The 20940-nt window shown below is 38.7% G+C and overlaps 1 protein-coding gene across 5 annotated transcripts in view; it reads right to left on the bottom strand.

Moving 5' to 3' along the window:
- Positions 1-1770: 1770 nt before the first annotated feature.
- Positions 1771-20940, bottom strand: part of epb41a (erythrocyte membrane protein band 4.1a) — a 100990-nt gene continuing 81820 nt past the window's right edge. For 4 of the 5 annotated variants that reach the window (XM_042506790.1, XM_042506791.1, XM_042506793.1 and 1 more), the window contains 4 exons: positions 17425-17541; positions 14075-14155; positions 13628-13747; positions 1771-3174 (listed from right to left, as the gene is read on the bottom strand). In XM_042506790.1, the coding sequence (XP_042362724.1) occupies positions 13649-13747; positions 14075-14155; positions 17425-17541 (297 nt within the window). In that variant the 3' untranslated portion in view covers positions 1771-3174; positions 13628-13648. The remainder of the gene's footprint in view (positions 3175-13627; positions 13748-14074; positions 14156-17424; positions 17542-20940) is intronic. The other variant, XM_042506789.1, reaches the window with a different exon arrangement.

Genomic DNA, 20940 nt, shown 5'->3' with positions numbered 1-20940 from the left:
CAGTGTGTGTAACTGTAGCATGTGTGTGAACATTAGATGGTATGGGTGAAAAAACATCTGCATCAGACAGTAACATCAGTTCCACAAGGTACAATACATTACATCTTAACATGTAACTGCACTCTATTATAGCACTCTGTCTCTATACAGCAGGTGCCACCTGGAAGGGTTTTACATTTTTCCATAAAGCGTAGATGTGGTCAATGTGATGAGAAGGGATTTGTGGCTATATTTGTCTTCCTTTCTTGTACAAAACCTAGTTGGAAACAAGTGTATTTTATTAAAGGTAACTCTTCCCAGATTTGTGATTTTTAAATGTTGTACAATTTCAGTGTAAAAGGCACTTCAAGTTTTGCATTTTTCTTTTTTAAAAAACTATCAACAAATTCAGTAATTCTGTCCTGTATAATATTCTGAACAATGAAATGATGACCAGATCTGGGAACACATGCTACACGTTACTTGCTAGACACAGAACTTGTTCAAACAAAATGTCTACATTTGTGTTTATTCTGTGCAAGATGCTCCTTTATTATGTCCTCCTGTGATGGTAAAGTGAGGGTTTCACAATTAAGAAATTGAAATGTTAGCTTGCTTGTTTTCATCGAGAAAAAAAATATGTTGCCATGATGAAGACAACAGCACAGTAAAAATTAAGAGTCCATTCAGATATTTTTTAACAACCTCTCAGGTAGAAAAATATCATCTCTGCAGCCACACATGAACAATGTTATACAGATGATAACATATTATAAAAACCCCAATTATTTTATTTTCTGTATCATCACTCGCTATGATACTAATTGTGCAGAGATGGGGCCTCATTCACAAACAGTGCATATGCAAACAAATTAAGAACTGCCTCAGACGATACATACGCACAACTGATGAATGCCCAGCTGTCTTAGAAAATGTAAACACACACCGTCTTCTAGGCAAACAGAATTTTTTCAATGGAGAAATGCGAAGGTGGCAGTGTGCTGATTACAAAAGCCGGGCACATCCCTGTCAATTAAGAATGATTCTGACTCACTAACATTTGCATAGTGGTAGGGACAAAATCACACATATTATGAATAAGTGAATCAGTGAATGCAGCCCATTGTGATGTCTGTAAGACCTCTGTGGTGCCCCAGGTTAAATATACTTTGGGTCACACTCATACCTATCACTGTAAACACTGTGAGTTAGTGAACAAATAAACTGCAGCTAACATTTTCTACTAATGACATCAATACTGACAGCAAAAGTCTGAGTGAAAACTTTTAGTTCTGAGCTAATTCCTGAGTTTAGTTCCTGGAACTTTGAAAAATGACCGTGATCAGACACTTTCAAAGCCAAACATGCAAAAAGAAAAACCTTCTCAAACCATAAGGGATTATGTATTTAGGAACAGACTGTTCAAGAATACTAATGGTGTTTGCCATTCCTTAATACTTACCAGGATTGGGTTGCACTTACTATTCAGAAATCCATATCTAAGTTTGTTTATAACTACCACATATATTCAAGTAATTTACTACATCAGGTTCCACCATTAGAATTGCTGTCTTGTGTGGTATCTTGTTTGTCAATCGTTGGCAAGGATGCATCAGTACCATGCAATCAGAAGCAATCAACAGTGCAGCAGAAAGTTACTGCAGTATCATCAACTAAAACATAGGTTTACATAATGTGACTTAGTCGTAGTGATGTTGAGATTCCCAGATCTCATCAATTTGTTGTTGTGTAAAATGTTCTCATACTGTAACTGATAGAAATGATGGGCAGAAGCATGAAAATAAGACCCAAGTTAAACTTGATTTATTCTTTAAGATGTGTGCAGACATGATCCAGGTGACTCACTTGCTGCATGGTAAACACTGCTGTAATTAATTAATGTAATTAACTACATTAACCAGATGACCTTGTTAGTGTGTTGATGTGACAGTTGCAATAACTGCAATATTTTCTTGATCGGGTTATAAGCATGAAGGTCAAAGTTCAGACAGAGCATGATGATAGTTTCATGAGACAATTATCATCCTGTGCTTGTCTTCACTTCTCCATTGCTTCAGTTGCAATCAACCAGATGGTACGCTTTACCTCAAATTAACCTCTGTCATGTTTGAGTACACTTTCATTTGAAATCCCTTTCTCTGGATGGGTACACACTGCCCATTTGGTAGAAACATTGAAAAGTGAATAATATGCAGAAACTGTGTTGATGCTGAAGTCATGCTCAGTAGAAATGACTAAAACTATACAGTGGAATGCTCTCATACAAAATCATGAAGCACTGAGGAGATCTAAAACATGAACACAGAAAAAGAAGACAGAGGTGAGAATAAATAAAGAAAAGGTCATTTCAGTACACTGCTGTCACCTTGGTCCTGATAAAGCCCTGTTCTAGTGACACAAGCACTACAACAACAAGAACAACAACAAGAAAAACTAAAACAATCAAAAGATGAAAAGATCACCCAACAAATGATGAAGCCACAACTTTAAATAAGGTGAGAGGAGTAATTGCCCCCATGGTTTGATAAAATCAATCTTATTTATACATGAATTGAAAAAATACTTTTTCACATTGAGAGGGAAAATAAAATATTTACTGTACAAGAAATGACACCAAACTTGCACCAAAATCTGAGAGGGACCATTGAATCCCGATGTGTTCAGTCCCAAGAAAAATTACCCACAACCCCTTTGTTAATGCTGTTTGGAACACACTGTTAAAAACACTTGACCTCCAAGTTATTGATAACCAATTCTGATGGTAAGAAAAGCTGTAGAAAAATAAAGTACCAGTAATCTCCAGATTAAAAGACCAAATGCCCTTAAAAATTTTCTGAAACTCTCCAGATAAATTGGAGATCAATAAATCCGTAAATGCTGTACTTTATTTTCTTTTTCTCTTTAAAAAAGTTTTTTTTTTTTTTCATCAGTCCAGTGGTTAATCTTTAGTGGAACAAGAGGGGATTGTGGGGAATACTGGAAGGGTTCTTAGGAATATTCTGACGACTCCGTCTCCTTCAGGCCAAACACATGAAGGTTCAGGTTCACTGAAGCTCATTCCCTCTGATGTGGTCGCATGGTTCATGTCAGTTGTTTGTGATGGCTGGGGGGGCTGCGGAAAAATGGTGTAATGAGACACAGGTGGGAAAGGGGGAGTGGGGGCTGCTGAAAGGTCTAAGGTGTGGTTAAAGGGTTGGCAGATAGAGAGAGAGACAGTTGGAGAGACAAAGGAAGGAAGAGACATTTTAAGTGGATTTGAAGTCAAACCTCATAATTAAATGTTACATATAAAGAGGAAATTGAGGCAGGAAATGATAACATCAATATCATTATATTTAATCATTTAAATTTTATTTAAATGATTAAATAAAATCAGGTGTTTACTTCATAGTGAGTCTCAAATAGTAGTTTGGGATGTGACCAGCACTCACAACAAATAACGGTAAGGTAAAAAATTATAGCCACAGTGTTGTTCACACGGTTAATTCAGTATAATAGATATTTGCACAGAACCAATCCAAAAACATCAAAAGAAACATATCACTGCTCTTCTGAGAACACTTCAGATTTTACTATAAATATTGTTTCTCTTCACTATATATCCCCAATTGCTTCCACTTTCATTCCTGGACCTCGCTGACTTACATGAATGTCTGCCTTACAGCCATACAAAATAACAGTAATAATAATATTAATAATAATAATAATAGTAATAATAGCAATGATTATTATTATTTTATTAAATATTTTTATAAGTAGAAGAGATTGAAAAAATGTATTGATTGAAAGCTGTATTTCTGTCAGAGATTAGTTGTTTTTTGTTTTATTAGTAGAGTGGTGAATATGATCTGATTTTGGTGTGGTGCTGATGGAATGTGAGCTGTCAAAATGCAACAACTGATCAGTTCAACAGAAGGGCACACACACTTTGAAGATGATATAGCCGTAAAACAGAGGGAAATGTTTAAACCCTCAACAGAGATGAATCAGTCATTTGTCTAACACTGCTGCTTTTTACACAGCTCCTCTCTCTCAAGTTGAGAAGTTGGCGCTACAGTTCATTTCAGATGTATTTTTTTCTGATTGTAAATTTGCACTTGTCAGTCTATTTAAATCTAACATCAAAGTTTGTTGGGAGAGGCAGTTTGATGGATGATTAAACGGTAGTGGAGAGCTACACTCTGGGCATAAAAATGGTAAAATGATAAATGGACTATACTTGTATAGTGCTTATCTAGTCTTATTGACCACTCAAAGCACTTTAACACTACATGTCACATTCACCCATTCACACACACATACACACACTGGTGGCTGAGGCTACCATACAAAGTGCCACCTGCTACTCAGTAATCATTCACACACACTCACACTCACTCACAGTCCGATGACGTGGCATCGGGAGCAATTTGGGTTCAGTATCTTTCCCAAGGATACTTCGACATGTTGCCCAGAGGAGCTGGGGATCGAACCGCTGACCTTATAGGACGACCCACTCCACCTCTGAGCCACAACCACTTTTTGTACGTTTCATATGTATCATATCAGTAGTTTAGAGACATATCTGAAGGCGGATGGGTGAAAGTTGGGATTTCTGGGCAAATTACAACTGCTGAGCTGCAGAACTCTGTTTGCAGCCAATGAACAACAAACTAGTTGCTTTTACCGAGACATTGCAGCATTTCCAGCTGGGATTTTAAGCCGAGATACAATCTTTTTCTAACCATAACCAAGTGGTTTTTGTGTCTAAACTGAACCACATATTAATCACAGCAATGTTGAATTATATAAAAACCTAAAATGTCAATGTATTGCCTCCATGCTTCAATCAACAGGAGCAGACAAGAACACCAAGTGAGACTGAAATCATGGATTAACCTGTGAATCTTAAGTCCGGCCAAGACACACATTAACAACACACTGCTAACAGGTTCTTTTCTTATTCTTTTAAACATTATATCTGTCATTTTGCAGCATTTTCTGGTTTAAATGTGCTCCCTCTTAACTTGACTTTTTCTCTCCTGTATGGCTCTACTCTGACTCCACCTTGCTGTCCTGTGGTGTATTTGCTTTGATTAAATGGTTCCATTTAACATTTTTAACACTGCCTGACCCTACAGGTTGCACAGCTGGCCTCTGCTCTTTTTCTCCCGTGCGCACCGAAGGATTAACTCTAATCTTATTATTACTTCTCCTTCTTTTTTTTTTTCCTAATAATATTTTTTTTATTAGTTTTTCCTTTTTTAGTTTTTGACAAGAAAAGACATAACACACATACACCATTTATACATACAAAAACAGATCTACAAATAAAAAAAATCATAACATCAGACAAAGTACGATACAAAGTACAATAGACAATAAACAAAAGGTTATTGTCCCGCCCCCATTGTCCCTCCCCCCATTGGTGCTTGATAGAAGAGGAGGCAGTGGATAACAAATGAGTAACCTTCAGGATTGTTTTCAATTGTACATGTGACAAAAAGTCAACATCTTTTAAACCAAAATTATTTTTTACTTGTCAAAGGGAACTATATCACCATCCTTCACTATCTGCCTTTGTTGGCTTATACCTTGACTTTACCATGTTTTGTTTCTTAGTGTTTTACCACCAGCTGTCAGTAGGGGGTTATTCCATATGGGGCATGATGATAAAGACACTCCCTCAAAGAATAAATGCTTTTGAAAGGATTTTACTACCTCAAGGGAAAACCGAATTAAAGGGTTGCCAATTTTTGGAATTTGTTTTAGGGTGAAACCATAAAGCTGATAAAGAGACAGACTTATTATGTTGAGACAAAATGCTTTCATCAGTCCATTTCCAGCTGCCTTTTCCCACTCGTGCCTGTGTAGGCCAATAACAAATGGAATTTGGCATTAAAAGCAAGGTAATAAGAATAAACATCGGCAACTCCCGATCCACCACATTTCCTTTGTCTAAGCGATCTTTTAAAGCTGATTCTGGGTCTCCTATTACTCCAGAGGAAACCTGTGAATAGTTTGTTAATTTCTTTGAACCACTAAGGTGGGAATTTAAATGGTATAGCTGATATAAGAAAAACTAATCTAGGCAAAATATTCATCTTAATCATTTCTACTCTGCCCCATAATAAAATTAGTAAACCTGGCCATCTCTTGATATCATCCCTAATCAGTTTAAGGAGGTGAGGACCGTTTAAATCAAAAATCTAATTTATGGGAGTCCTAATGTTTATTCCCAGATATTTAACAACTTGTGGTTTCCACTGAAAAGGGGCAGAGCCAATATGTGATGAGTAAGTCAGGTGGTTTAGTGGAATGGCTTCACAGCGAGGACCCTCTTGAAATCCTTGGAATTATTACCATTATTATTATTATTGTTATTCCTTGAAATGAATTTTCTTTTAGAGGGCTTTAACATGCATGGAAACTCATGAAACTTTGTAGTTTATAACTCTGAGGGACATGGTCCAATCTTCACCAACCTTCACATGTTGGATGACAGTCCCAACCTAAACATATCTACATGACAAGCATTACCAAGTCTTATAGCGCTCCCTACTGGCCACAGGAAATTACATGAAAACGATGTGTTCTTCTTTGATGTATATCTCCTACAGATTCCACCCAATTGACTTCAAATGTGATTTCTAAGACCTTAAGACCTGTAAACACAACAACTGATTTAAAAAATAGAGTTTTTGTCACACTATGTGGGCGTGGTTTGGTTTCCAACTTTGATGTCTCACTATGACACAGGATGTTGTTGTAACTCAGCCAAACATCATCCAATCTGCCCCAAACTTCTCATGCTTGATAAGAGTCCCAGCCTGAACATATCTGCATGGCTCAATTGAGTTATTGTCATAGCGCCACCGACTGGAGACAGGGAGTTATATTTTTTATATTTTTATGTGCACCTCCTTACAGGTTGACAATATTCAGCTCAAACTTGTTAAGAAAAGTGTTGAGACCTTGACGATGCCCATTTGTGATTTCAGAGCCTTTTCATAAACATCGTTGCCATGGCAACATGGTCTTCATTGTCAAACAGGAAGTTGTTGTAACTTTACTTTGCATCAACCGATTTGCCCCAAATTTTATAGGTGTGATGAAGGTGCAGTCCTGAACACATGAACATGTCAATTAAGCATGATAATCACAGTGCCACCAACTGGAAAAAGAAAGTAAGCCTCTTAACACAACTATATTTTGATTTACATGACATTTACATGGTTTGGTGTACAAATTATGTAGATCAAGATGACTTACATCTTGTGTGATTTCTAGCTCCACCTAGTGGCCACAGGAAGTATAACTACACATGAAATATCTAACATCAAAAACTTTTTCATCATACCATGTGGGTGTGGCTATGTTTACAACTTCGATGTTTTGCCTTGAAACAGGAAGTTGTAGTAACTGAGTCAGACATTGTCCAATCTGCTCCAAAGTTCTCAGGCTTGATGAGAGTACCAACCTGATCACATCTGCTTGATTCATTTGACTTACCGGCATACTGCCATCTACTGGAAACAGGACGTCACATGATTTTTAGGTGCATTCCCTTATAGATTGACCAAATTCAGTTCAAACCTGGTAACAAAAGCTGATTAAAGACCTCCATGATGCCTCTTTTTGAAGATCATATGTTTTTGATGAACGTTGTTGCCGTGGCAATGCAGTATTTGCCAATAAACAGGAAGCTGCCCTAACTTCAGTTTGCATAAACCAATTAGCCCCAAATTTTTTAGGGGTGTTATCCCAACATGATATACACCAGGATGACTTAGATTTTGTGTTATCTCCATGGCCACCTAGTGGTTTTAGGAAGTACTTCACCGTGTGAAATATCTCACTCAATGGTCCAAACTTTCTGCATGCATTTTCTAACATTTACTACAATTAAAGATAGGGGGCAGTTACCCCAAGGTGAGGGGGGTGCGAGGGCCCATTTATCGCTGCTGGCAGCTTTAATTATTGTTAGGGCCCTAGCACCGAACGGTGGGAGGATTCTATTGAAACTGAAGGAATTATTATTATTATTATTATTATTATTATTATTATTATTATTATTATTATTATTATTATTATTATTATTATTATTATTATTATTCTGTCAAATGAATTGCCTTTTTGAGGGCAAATACATATTCAGGAATTCTTATTAGGGCCCGAGCACTGAACAGTGAGAGGACACTCTTGAAACTGGAGAAATTCGTATTAGGGCCTGAGCACCAAACAGTGTGAGGATCCTTTTGAAAACTGAAGGAATTCTTATTAGGGCCCAAGCACCGAATAGTGCGAGGACCCCCTTGAAAACTGAAGGAGTTATTTTTAGGGCCCAAGCACCAAACGGTGGGAGGACCCTCTTGAAACTGAAGGAATTCTTATTATTTGGGCTCGAGCACCGAACGGTGTGAGGACTCTACTGAAACTGAAGGAATTCTTCCTATTATTATTATTATTATTATTAGTATTATTAGGGCCCGAGCCCCGAACAGTACGAATAATTATTCGGTATAAATATTAATATTCATATTAATATTGATATTAATATTCTCTCAAATGAATTGCCTTTTTGAGGGCTTTAACATATTCAGAAACTCATGAAACTTTGCAGACTGGTAAAAATTTTATAAATTTAATGATATCATACATAGGTGGGAGGAAATGTATTAGTGGCGCCCCCTACAGATTTCCAACGAATCAGCCCCACTTTTTATCAGCAGCACTTTTTACCGTGAGCTGTAAAACTTTGGAGGCTTGTGTAAAACCCCAAGACCTACAAAAAAGTCTCTTGGGGCCATACCGTAAAATCAACAGGAAGTCCTCCATTTTGACTTGAAGTTGTAATTTTGGTGTATTTTTGGTCATTTTCAGAGGTTGTAATTTTTAGAACCTGTCCTAGAGCTTTCATCAGACTTCAAATGTTATGGCTACCTTCATAAAACCTTTGAAACCAAAAGTTATCAAATTCATGAGCTTTCATCACACCGTGTGACCCTGAGGCATCTAATTTGCATGTTCTGCTATGAACCAGGAAGTAAATAGTAAATGGTATATAACTCTGCTGTGAATGGTCCAATCTGCCCCAAACTCCACATGTTTAATAGGAGTCACGCCCTGAACACATCTATACGACAATTTTTAAGTGATAATAAGAGCGCCACCTATTGGCACAGAAAAGGCAAAGATTTACACAAAGACATCCTGCTCCTAGCAGGCTGACTCAATTGATCTGAAAATGGTTTTAAAAAATCCTTAAGAAGTTGATGATGCTTGAAAATGAATATTGTGAGTTTTCATTGAAAGGCGTTACTGTAGTTGGGTGGACAATTTCCATGTTTCGACATGACATCAAAAATGATTGTAACTTGGCCTCAGATGGTCAGATCTTTACAAAATTTCACAGATTTGATGTCCAGGCCTGTAGACATCTGTAGTGCAATTTTGAATCTTACTCATAGCGCCACCTATTGGTAGCAGGAAGTTACTTTTTTTACTCTTTGATTTTTCCCTTGTAGCAGGTTAACTCAATTAACCTCATATTCAATTAGAATACTGTAAAGATTAGTAAAGTTACACATTATTCGCCATAAAACTGGAAGCACTTTGTGAGGGGCAAAGCATGCACCAAAACCCACCAAACTTAGCACACACATCAGAAGTCCTAAAATGATATCTGATGTAATTCTTTTTGCACTGTGCCAAAATGGCTCTGTAGCACCCCCTACAGATTTCAACGAAGCAGCCCCTGTGGTACATTACACCTAGAGCTGCAAAACCTGGGAGGCGTGTGTAACAGCCCAAGACCTACAAAAAAGCTTCTTGGACCCATACCCTAAACCCAACAGGAAGTTGGCCATTTTGAATTGAATGTGCAATTTTGGCGTATTTTGGCCATTTTCAGGGGTCACAATTTTCCGATCTTCTCCTACAGATTTCATCCGATTGACTTCAAAATCTAAACATCCTCTCAGAAGACCCTGGACATCAAAAGTTATTACATTTGTGAGTTTTCATCACACTGTGTGGCCTATACTGGGCCAAACATTTCCATGTCTCGCCATTAACCAGGAAGTAGTTTATAACTGAGTGGACATGGTCCAATCTGCACCAAACTTCACATGTTTGATGACAGTCTTGCCCTGAACACATCTACATGACAAGTGTTACCATTATTTATAGCGCCCCCTACTGGCAACAAGAAATGTCACGGAAATTACATGCTTTTTTCTTTGATGGACTGCTCCTACAGATTTTATCCAATTGACTTCAAATCTGGTGACAAAACCTTTAAGACCTTAACTCATTGAAAGCCAGCCCTATTTCATAATAGAAAGTGGGAACACATCTACATGACAACTGTTACCATTATTTGTAGCGCCCCCTACTGGCAACATGAAAAGTCATGGAAATTACATGCTGTCTTCTTTGATGGACTGCTCCTACATATTATATCCGATTGACTTCCAAACTGGTGACAAAACCTTTAAGACCTTAATGAAGCCTCCCTCTGAAGTATAGGTTTACCATGAACGCTGTTGCCATGTAGACCCAGTGGTTGCCGCCAAAGAGGAAGTTGTTGTAACTTCACTTTGCATCAACCGATTGGCCCCAGATTTCACAGTTGTGGTCAGGCTGCAGCCCTTATCACATCAACAAGTCATTCAAGTCATTGAACTATGATACTAACTGAGCCATCTACTGTCAACAGGAAGGACGCCTCGCCTTGATCAAGGTGTATCAATAAGGAGATGACTGCCTTTATACGCATAGCAAGGATTTTAGCAAATAGCTTATAATCATTATTTAACAAACTAATAGGGCGTAAATTAGTCCAATTGGAATGATCTTGACCAGGTTTGGGCAGCAAAGAAATAGTGGCTTGGCACATATTCAATGGCATGGATTGACTAGTTGCTCATAAATGACTCTAGCAGAACTGTCATCACGTATAAATGGTATTGACTGACGATTTTGCAGTTTTCGTAACTTTGAGGCTAACATTTTGCCTGCTTTATCTCCATTTTCAAAGTACTTACGGCAGAGTTTGAGCAGTGCAAATGCTGTCTCCTCGTGTATAATTGAATTTGGTTCTGCCTTGCAAATCATCAATGCATGTTTGAGTTTCAAATCATTAGGGAACTGCATATGTTGTGATTCTGATTTCTTCAGCTCTAATAATAACTTGCTTCTTCATCATTATATCATTTCTTTTTGGCCGTGGCATAACATATTATCCAACCTATGCAGGTTGCTTTGAATGCTTCCCATACTGTTCGTATAGAGGGTACTGACCTAATATTTATATAATCATTTATCTATTCTCTATTCTAGTATTTTATTAGTATTAGTATTTTACTGTCAATCACATTCTCTACCATAGATTGTGATTACAGTACATAGTCAATTCGAGAGAATAATTATGAGCATGTCAATAAAAAGTGTATTCTCGGGCAATATGATTTACAACTCGTCATATGTCAGTCATTGCCAAAGATTCCCCTCATTAAATGCATACTTCTCCTACTTTTGCTTTAGCAGATGTTTGTTGGCTGTCCTCATCACCATGCTTGCCTGGTTGGTCAGACAGCATCGAGGGTTTCAGCCCTTCTCTGCACCCACACGTGGGGCTGCTGTGTTTACATACCAGCCTGTCAGCCGGATAAATGGCTCCCAGCCTGGACCTTTAAAATCACATAAACATGGCCACGATAAGGCCACATGAGCAGCATTATGAACAAAGCTCATGCAGAGCAGGGAAACTTGTTTCATGTTGAAACACACTTGAGCAAAGTTACCAGACAGATTTTTTAAGAAAGTGGGGGTGCCCAAACGTGCACTGCAGTTTTCATGAATGTGAAACATTAACCTGTGTGTACGGCCTCCATTTCACCAACACAGTAGCTCTTTCAGCAGTCAGCTCCTGGATGGAGCCTGGTACTGAACCTCCACCACACAGCACACAGCTGACAGGCCAGCAGCTGGACTTCTGTAAGATCACTCATCTCATAAATAATGTAATAATCTGTATTCCAGTTGGTTCAGCTCTGCCAGACAAAACGTTTTTCAACTTAAAATATTACTTTAAAATCATGACACAATAATCTTAAGTGTAGTTAACACTAACACATTAGGAAGTATCAGAGCTGGGGACCAAGCATGAAGCTGCAGCTCGGAGCAGAGCAGGTGGATAGACTGGAAATGTTCAAACTGAGCTTAATGCAGCCAGAGCAGCCTGACACTCTCTAAACGTCCTGACAAACCATGTGGCTCCTGTTGGCTAAAGTCTGTTTGTGCTTTATATTCATGCTTGATCTTCAGAGAGGCGGTGAACTTAAAATAAAAAGACACTAAAACTGTGACTCCAGCCAGCTGCATCTGCTTGATAAACACAGCAGCGTTTGGGCAGAATGTGTCACATCTGGTGCAAAAGCCTCAGTGAATGTGGCCCTATATGCTTTGTGGCTTTCTCCAAGTAACAGGATATAGCCAGCAATACAGGATTTAATTTCAAACCTTAGAAGCAGAGGGCAGACCAGGCTTTCTCTACTGGTCAAATACCTACTTAGAACTACCTTTGAGTGCAGACAGCAGTGAAGCCCTCAGCTGTGCCTGCTATAGTTCAGGTTTTGTTTGGATTTTTTCAAACCAAAAGGCGTGGTGTTTGGGTGTGTGTGTGTGTGTGTGTGGGGGGGGGGGGGGGATTTCCCAGTCCTTGTTAATCACCTCTGCATTACCTTTAGGCCTCTAGCTCTGGTGTTTAAACATCCAGTGTGTGGGAGCTTTTATCGGCAGAAATGAGATTTTTTTTTTTATAATCAACAGTGTTCTTGCTACCTCAGAATGAGCCTTTTTTTTATCTACATACGGGGAGGGTCCTTGACTACAAAGTTTGCCATGTTGTTTCTACAGTAGTCCAGAATGGACAAACCAAACACTGGTTCTGGATTGGACCACTTGTGTTTTCATGGTTTGGCTTCAGCCACTGTACCTCTCCTAAACGTTTGCCAAGCAGAAGAAGTTTCAGTTCTGCAACCTGCAGCTTGAGATAGCACTGACTGCGTTAGTTTGTGTCTTCTTCGTCAGATCCAGCTGTATGCAGCTATCATTGATGTTGACAACAATGAGGTCTTTTCAGATTTCCCTGATCTGTCAACACTATGCCATCTTCTCTTACATGTTTTTAATGTCCTTACACTTAGAGCTTCCATCCAACATCAGTTTAGTGTGGACAGGCTCATATAGACAGATACCCTGAACTTTTTAAATAATGGCAGACTTTGAGATAACAAATATCATATTGTTGTCTACAGATTCAGTAGAATATAGTATCGTGATGACATCTGGTGATTATACCCTTGCTTATCACCCACATATGGTCTGCTCTTGTCCAACATTGTCCAACTATGCTAGTTTTTGCAGCTCAGCTGGCCAAGCTTCTTACAGTTTTCTAAATAATGCTCTTTTCTCATCATCCTTGACCTAAGGTCTCATCACATGAACTTTTCATGCAAAGGAATTATAATCTTAACCTATTCTGCATGAAAAGAAGAGATTTCTTGATGTATCAAGAGTGTGAGTCGGAGCAGAGAATGGCTGGTGAAGGACAGCTGATGGCAGCTTCAGAATGGACACTCACCTTCCAAAGGATCAGTGTGTGTTACTCTGGGCTGATCTCTGTCTCCTGGTGCACAACCACTTTGGTAACAGACATGTCTGGGTGCTGCTCCTTTGCCTCTTTAATAGCCTGAGCCAAAGCCTGAGAGAAGGAGGGACAGCAACCCAGACTTGTTAAGATGAGCATGATGAATGAGTTTAATGAGACTTGCATGGAAAACACGTTTACTTGTAATGAACACAATTGCTCCATGAGGCAAAATAACACTACAAATAATTCCAGCATCACATAGCAGGTAGATGTGCATTTTAACAGAAATCTGTGGCAATGTGAAGCAACACATAATGGAAGCACCTGCTTCCTGCAGAGGAACACAGGAACATCATTTCTTATTAAACATTATTATTATTACATCATTTAGAGTCAACAGTGAAGCATGAAATAATAGTTCCTCTTCAGTCTGTTCACCTTGTCATGATCAATTTCAGTGTCTCCAGTGATGACGATTCTCTTCTCTATACGAGTCTCAGAGATCCCTCCTTTCACCGTCTACAACAGAAACATGAGACATGCTGAGATATACGCTAGGAGAAGCATGCAAAAACAAAATCCATCTTTATTATCCCTCTGAATTTTGAATTACAACAGAATGGACATAAGCAGTGAAGCCTGACATGACTGATGATGCTGTTAGACCAGTGCGGCGTCCCTCCCTGAGAGAAGGTCAGCATTCAGGTGGATCAAGCTCAGTGTTGGAGGATGATGCAAAGTATCATGAATGTATGCTAAATAAATGTTATTGTTTAAATAATGTCTAAACCTTTTGAAACCTCAATCGACATCAAACTAATTTTCCTGTGTTCAGATGCCTTTAATAAGTATTTAAACCATTGAAACCTGAGCAAATGGGTTTGATTTCTTTCCAAAACATGGGAAAAACGAATCTGGCATGAAATGTCTTGCAATTTGTGATTTTGATTTTTTTTTTTTTTTTTTTTTTAAGCTAGGGACACATTTTTAAAACTAAATTATATTTATACTGACTTTTTCCCATGGCATAAAAAGGAACAGATATTGATTAACCAAACATGTTTCACTGTGTTCCAAACTTTGATGATGGTTTCTTAGTTGTAGCCAACTTGATGGATGTGTTGGTGTGTTTTGTTTTGTTTTTTTCGAAAGATTATTTTTGGGGGCTTTTTTATGTCTTTATTGCATCGGACAGGTAAAGTGTGAAAGGGGGAAAGAGAGGGGATGACATGCAGCAAAGGGCAAAGGCTGGAATCAAACCCGCAGCCGCTGCGGACTTAGCCTCCATACATGAGGCACCTGCTCTATCCACTGAGCCACCAGGTGCTCCTGTGTTGGTGTGTTGATGTGTGTTTGTATCTGTTTGAATTGTCTGTTGTAATGTAATGTTCTTAGTGTGTGTGATAATTGCTTTTAGTGTTAGGTATTTGTTGTGTTTTTTACCTGCCCAGGGACTGCAGATGTAAACTAGCTAATAGCTAAATCTGGCGTGAATCATCTCTTCTTATTTTGAGATTAATGTTTTTATGCATGGTCCTTGCTTAATAAAGACCTGGAAAAAATACTTATTGTAATTACATATTTTAAATTATGTTAGAGAGTAATTACAATTTTTAAAGATTTTTTTTTCTTGTTTTTTTTGTTTGCTTTTTTACCTTTCCCTTATTTCTTTCTCTTTTGTTTTGTTTTGTTTTTGAGGTAATTTTCAGGTAATTTCTTTGCACTTTTTACTTGCTCATTTTTAGGTCATTTCTTTTTCAGTTGCACATTGCCTTCTTCCCACGTTTTCAAAGAAATTAAGCCTATTTTCCTAGGTTTCAAAGGGTTAATGAGGAATTTCAGTATGTACATGCATTAACATAAGAGCAAAGAGCTGGAGTGGCAGAATGTTACAGTGATACATGGTATATCTTTGCTGGTTGGACCAGATTAAAGTGGCGACATCAGCAGGCTGCTGTTCATTAGGCCTAAGATATCCTCCAATGTTGTTCTGTTTTGGGACACATCTGATGTTCATGTATGAAATGCCACAGTGGAAAGGAGAGCTGGTGAAGAGGGGAGGGTGATACGCTGCTGAGAATCAGGAACATTCTTGTTAGGATGGATAATTAATGATAACTGTCATCCCTGGATTGTGTTTAGTTACTGAATGCGTCTCTGTTAATGTAAAGGAAGTGAAACTATACTAAGCTCTGTGTACATGGTAGTTAACATGAGGAGATGATGGAAGAAGGCCAGTCCAGACAGTCAGTGCTGCAGGGAGCAGGGCTCAAGTCGGGCATCAGGCTTGACTGTGGCCTTTAGGTAGGAGCTGCTGCAGCCTTCAGGCTTGTTGCTAATGAAATCCCTCAGACCTGACAGTGTGGGCTGATAATGATGCTCTGAAGCTGAAGCTAGAAGATTGAAAGTAACCTCAGTTCCAGTAATGCCTTGTGGGCGATGTAAAAAGAAAGTATAATTAATTAAATATAATTTAAAAATATTTTTCTCAGCACCAGCATCTTTTTTTTTCTCATTTCTACTCTTTTTTTATAGATGTTCCCTATACAAGGAGAGAGTGTATGTGGCAGGTGTCAGAGTGCTCCACCTTTTTTGGGCCATGTCTGGTGCTTCGAGTTGAAAATCACTGAACTTTTCAGAAAGGCGCTGGTGATGTCAATGCTGTTTTTTAGGCTACAGTCACAGCACAGACAGAGAAGCTGTCTGTGGGAACAGATCAGCCAGCGGACACTGGATGCTGCTGGTGTGTGACAGGAGGAAGAAGTTGAGTTGGCCGGAGCACAGAGTCAACTATGAACTAAATACAACTTAGAATGTGATGATTTTCAGCCAAGTTCTGGAGCTTTTTTTATGAATTTAAATTGGATTTTTTGACATTTATTCACTATAGATATTAGAGTGCAATACACACTGTGTGTAAAAATATGTGCAGTGTATCCTGACCCCAAAGAATTTTGAAGATTTTTGGATGTACCTGCCTCCATGAGCTGGTGCTGCTGCAGTAACGACTGACTGTGTTGATGAAGGGGCCCAATCAGCTGACTTCCACCAACATGCACCTGTTCCTTCTGACACTTTGAAAGAAAGTTTGTAAACCTCTGGCCTAGACCTAACAACATATCCTCCAGTGATAACTGTACCCTGACAATATCAATACAATGAGATTGATGGTTAATAACAAATGGCACATATTGCCCTTCAATGAAGCAACACTGTGTTGTGTCTACATAACATGACCTATAGTGTAAGCCCACTTTGTCAGGATAAATCATGCTGCACACTGTGGAACAGAGAATCTTTCATAGATGTTTGTGAAAAAGCTGAGGCATGTTGCTTGGTTGGTCTGTCTAATCCTGTACATTTCTGCAGTTTTATCCAAGACAAAATTTTAGGCTTAGGTTTAAATGTATTTCTTTTTCCTGGTAATATAAATAAAGCTGAAAGGAAATGTGGTTCCTCTCAGGACCCATTTGGCTGATATGGACAAAAGCCAGAATTGTGTTTCAAATGTTCACGTGCACCACTGAAAGAAATCCTCAGGAGAAACACACTGGAGGTGAGAGGATCGGGGCCGGCCAGGTAACTAGGGCACAACTTTGTGTTGGTATCAGGGAATGAACAAGTTTATGTTTCTGATGTTGAGGAGAAGAAGTCCCCTCAGTCACTCTCCAGCAGTTATTTAACCAGTGTGCTGTGAAGGGTCAGCAGCATGAGCACAGCTGACTAAATAGAGAACAGTATGGATTTGTCGTGCATTGATTGTGGGGCTGTAAGTGAGGTGAGCACACCTTGGTGATCTGGGTGGTGGTGGTGGTGCTGATGGTCTCTGAGGTGATGGTCTGGGCGCTCAGCAGCACTCCTGAGTCCCTCTCTGCCAGGCTGTCCACAGGCTGCGGGACAGACACCTTCTAAATGTTAGTCAAGGACCTTCAGTGAATCCATTTAAACACACTCAATGAGCTCCTATCGGTTCTCTCTGAGATTTGTGTGATTGTCAGATTGTTAAAGATCAAAGCTTGGATTGAACCTTACAACTTTTTTGTTACCAACTATAATTATGCTGGCATTGCATGTCCACTTACAATATTTTTATTTCATACATTTTCTGTTTTAAATTAAAAGTTGCTGATTAAAGCCCCGCCCCTTTGTGGTTGTCTACCAAGCTGTCAGAGCGAGCATGGAGCTCCCACTGCAACTGACTGCACTCCCTGAAGACATATTGTCACACTTTTAGAAAATCAAAGAGGGAACTTCACAAAGAAGCAAACAGAAGGATCTACAATATGAGATTGGTGGATATCTCCAGGATGTCCAACTGACTGAGTAGCAAAAAAAGGTTATAAAGATACAGATAGGGAGAAGCTAAAGCCTATCGTACCGATAACAGTGAATTACTACATCGCCTGAGAACCGAAACAGAAGACAATCAAAATAAAGGGGCACTTTGCCAATTTTTAACCGGCTTTGTGTCATTAGAGTGATTTTGGTTTGTAAAACAGGGAAGAAATGTATATATCTCCTTCCAACCTCTCCAGATAACAAGTCTCATTATAACAACTGCACCAGGCCCAACGTTCAACTAGTAATCCAAAAAAACAGCATGGAAATAATGAAAATCTATCATGACTGCATGAGAGTCTATGGAGCACAGCTGTGTAGCTGTTGGACCCTTGTCAGAACTGACCGATGCTAGGCCTACGCTATTATTGGTCATTTGCATTTGAGGGGCAGGACTTCGCAAGAGGTCATTGAGAGGCTGTAAAATTCAGATTAAGTTTTGTTTAAACTACCTAAATTTTTGAGAACTTTGACTTTTTTAAATGAATGAGTGACCTATCATTATTTGGCACAACACATACCCCGAAGTGCCTGCACTGCGAAGCAGTGCATTAGTACACACTAAATGCATATAATATTACCCCCAGACTGTTCTACTGAACCACAATTGACCCCATAGTCAGCAGTTGCTATCTCTTATTCGTCATACAGTGCCTGCACTGTGTAGCAGTGACATCACTAACGAGCTCCAGCACTCTGGATATCTCTGTCTCTGCACTTTCACAAAAATTTCTTAAACAAAGTCATCTGCTGCCCACAGTTTAAGAGTTTCATATACAATTTGTACATCACAACGTAGGTATTTTTGTCTTCTTTCACCTTATATGCTCATTTAAGGCATAGGCGTAATATTTGTATGCCTTTTTCTGCCTCAGAGCAACAAGAGATCCCGTCCAGCTCCCATTTGCTGCAATGTAGTCCTTCCATCAAGTTTGAGCAAAACCCAGATGGAAGGACTTTTAGAAACTGGATTATCTCAGTCATTTTTCACTTTATCGACACATTTGACACATCAGTCTCTTCAGCAACGTCTTGTGGTGCTCATTGTCCACTCATTTTGATAGCATAACTTAAAGTTATGTCTGTAGGGTGTCTTTTTTAAACACTCCTTTTCTGTCTTTTATCAGTTGTGACCATGACTTGTCAGTGTCAGACACACAGGTGCTTCTAATTAGCAGGTCAGACTGTTTATGTCTTTCTACCTTCCTCTCTATCTTCATCTCTTTGTCTGTCTGTCTGTCTACCTTTCTCTCTCTCTTCATCTCTTTGTCTGTCTTTCTGTGTCTCTCTGTCTTTCTTACTCTGTGTCTGTCTCTGTTTTTCTGCCTGTCTCTGTCTTTCTCTTTGTTTCTCTCTCTCGTTGTCTATCTTTTTGTCTGTCTGTCTTTCTTACTCTGTCTGTCTGTCTTTCTAGCTGTCTCTGTCTTTCTCTCTGTTTCTCTCTCTCTCTCTGTCTATCTTTTTTTCTGTCTGTCTTTCTATCTGTCTGTCTTTCTACCATTTTCTCTCTCTTCATCTCTTTATCTTTCTTTCTGTGTCTCACTGTCTCTCTTACTCCCTGTGTCTGTCTCTGTCTTTCTGCCTGTCTCTCTTTATTTCTCTCTCTTTCGCTCTTTCTCTGTGGCTTTGTGTCTGTCTCTCTCTTTGTGTCTCTGTGTCTCTCTGAAGTAGTTCTACAACAATTATTACTACTACTACTGTTACTACTACCATTACTGCTTACACTGGTAGTTTTGTACTGCTTTTTACCACACTATTATTGCTACTGTAAATACATCTTCTTCCACTACTGCTATTACTGCTTCTTATACTATTACTACCCCTTGTGGTAATAGGTGTACTGCTATTTTCCTTTACTTCCTGTACTTTTTTGCTAAACTGCTACTTCTGCATACTTTGGGCTACAGAAACCATCCAAACGTCAAAATGCTGTGCTCTTCAAGGACATTTATGCCTCTCATTTAATTTTCTACATTTTATGCCTAAAATATTAAACACTGATTATTTTAATCTTTTCAACTGACATCAACTTCTTCATGACACTCTTGCAGTTCAGCTGTTAGATTCTTCACTTTAATGCAGTTCAGCTTCCATTTCTGTCAGTTTTTCAGATATTTCCGTCAATTTGTAATACATCTCTGCATTTTAGGCAATAAATTTATGTATTTTCAGCAATAGATTTATGCATTTTCAAACATGCTTTCAAACTGATTTCAGCTATTAGCATCCACATACATGTTCCGCAGAAAATGCATTTTGTAGTTCTTCTTATTCATCTTCCATATACACTTTGGACAGCTACTTGTCCCACAGCTTTGCTGCAGGATATACCAAACATACATCAAACATGCGGGAAATTCGGGAATGGTGTGCTATGACCTTTCTAAGACTTTCGCCAAGTGGTTTTCCCGAAAATCCCAAAAAACTGACGAAAATTTCCCATTCAAGGTACTGGAGGGCCTCCAGAAATCAACGTAAAAAAAGTTCAAGTTCATGACTCTTTGAGGCCACAGAACATTGAATAGAATAGAATAGAATAGAATATTCCTTTATTGATCCCCCATTGGGGGAAATTCCAAATGTTACAGCAGCATGAAAAAAGAAAAGTGAAATGTAACAAAGAAAATAACAATAACAAATAACAATAAATAAGTAATAAAATAAGTATGTACATAGAGGAAATAAGGTATGTACACATAATAATAAGTAAGTAATAGAATAGTATGTACACAAAAGATTGCCATACAATGATGTGAAGAAATGATTCAAACTTTAAATGGTTCACCAGGTCGTGGACTGTACTGACATAAATGGAAATTTTGATAACTTTTACGATGAATTTGCAGTTAACGTATCGTGATGTTTTTCAGGATTTTCAGATTTTACAATGGTTTTTTATGGGCGAAACTCTTGTCAGAGATCAAAGCCACTCTGTCAGTAGAGTGTGGAGGAGCTGAAAAACAATC

This window comes from Plectropomus leopardus, chromosome 18 (genome assembly GCF_008729295.1).
Source record: "Plectropomus leopardus isolate mb chromosome 18, YSFRI_Pleo_2.0, whole genome shotgun sequence".
In the NCBI taxonomy this organism is placed as follows: domain Eukaryota; kingdom Metazoa; phylum Chordata; class Actinopteri; order Perciformes; family Serranidae; genus Plectropomus; species Plectropomus leopardus.
Note: the sequence above shows the minus strand (reverse complement) of the source record. Positions and strands in the feature narration are given on the sequence as shown.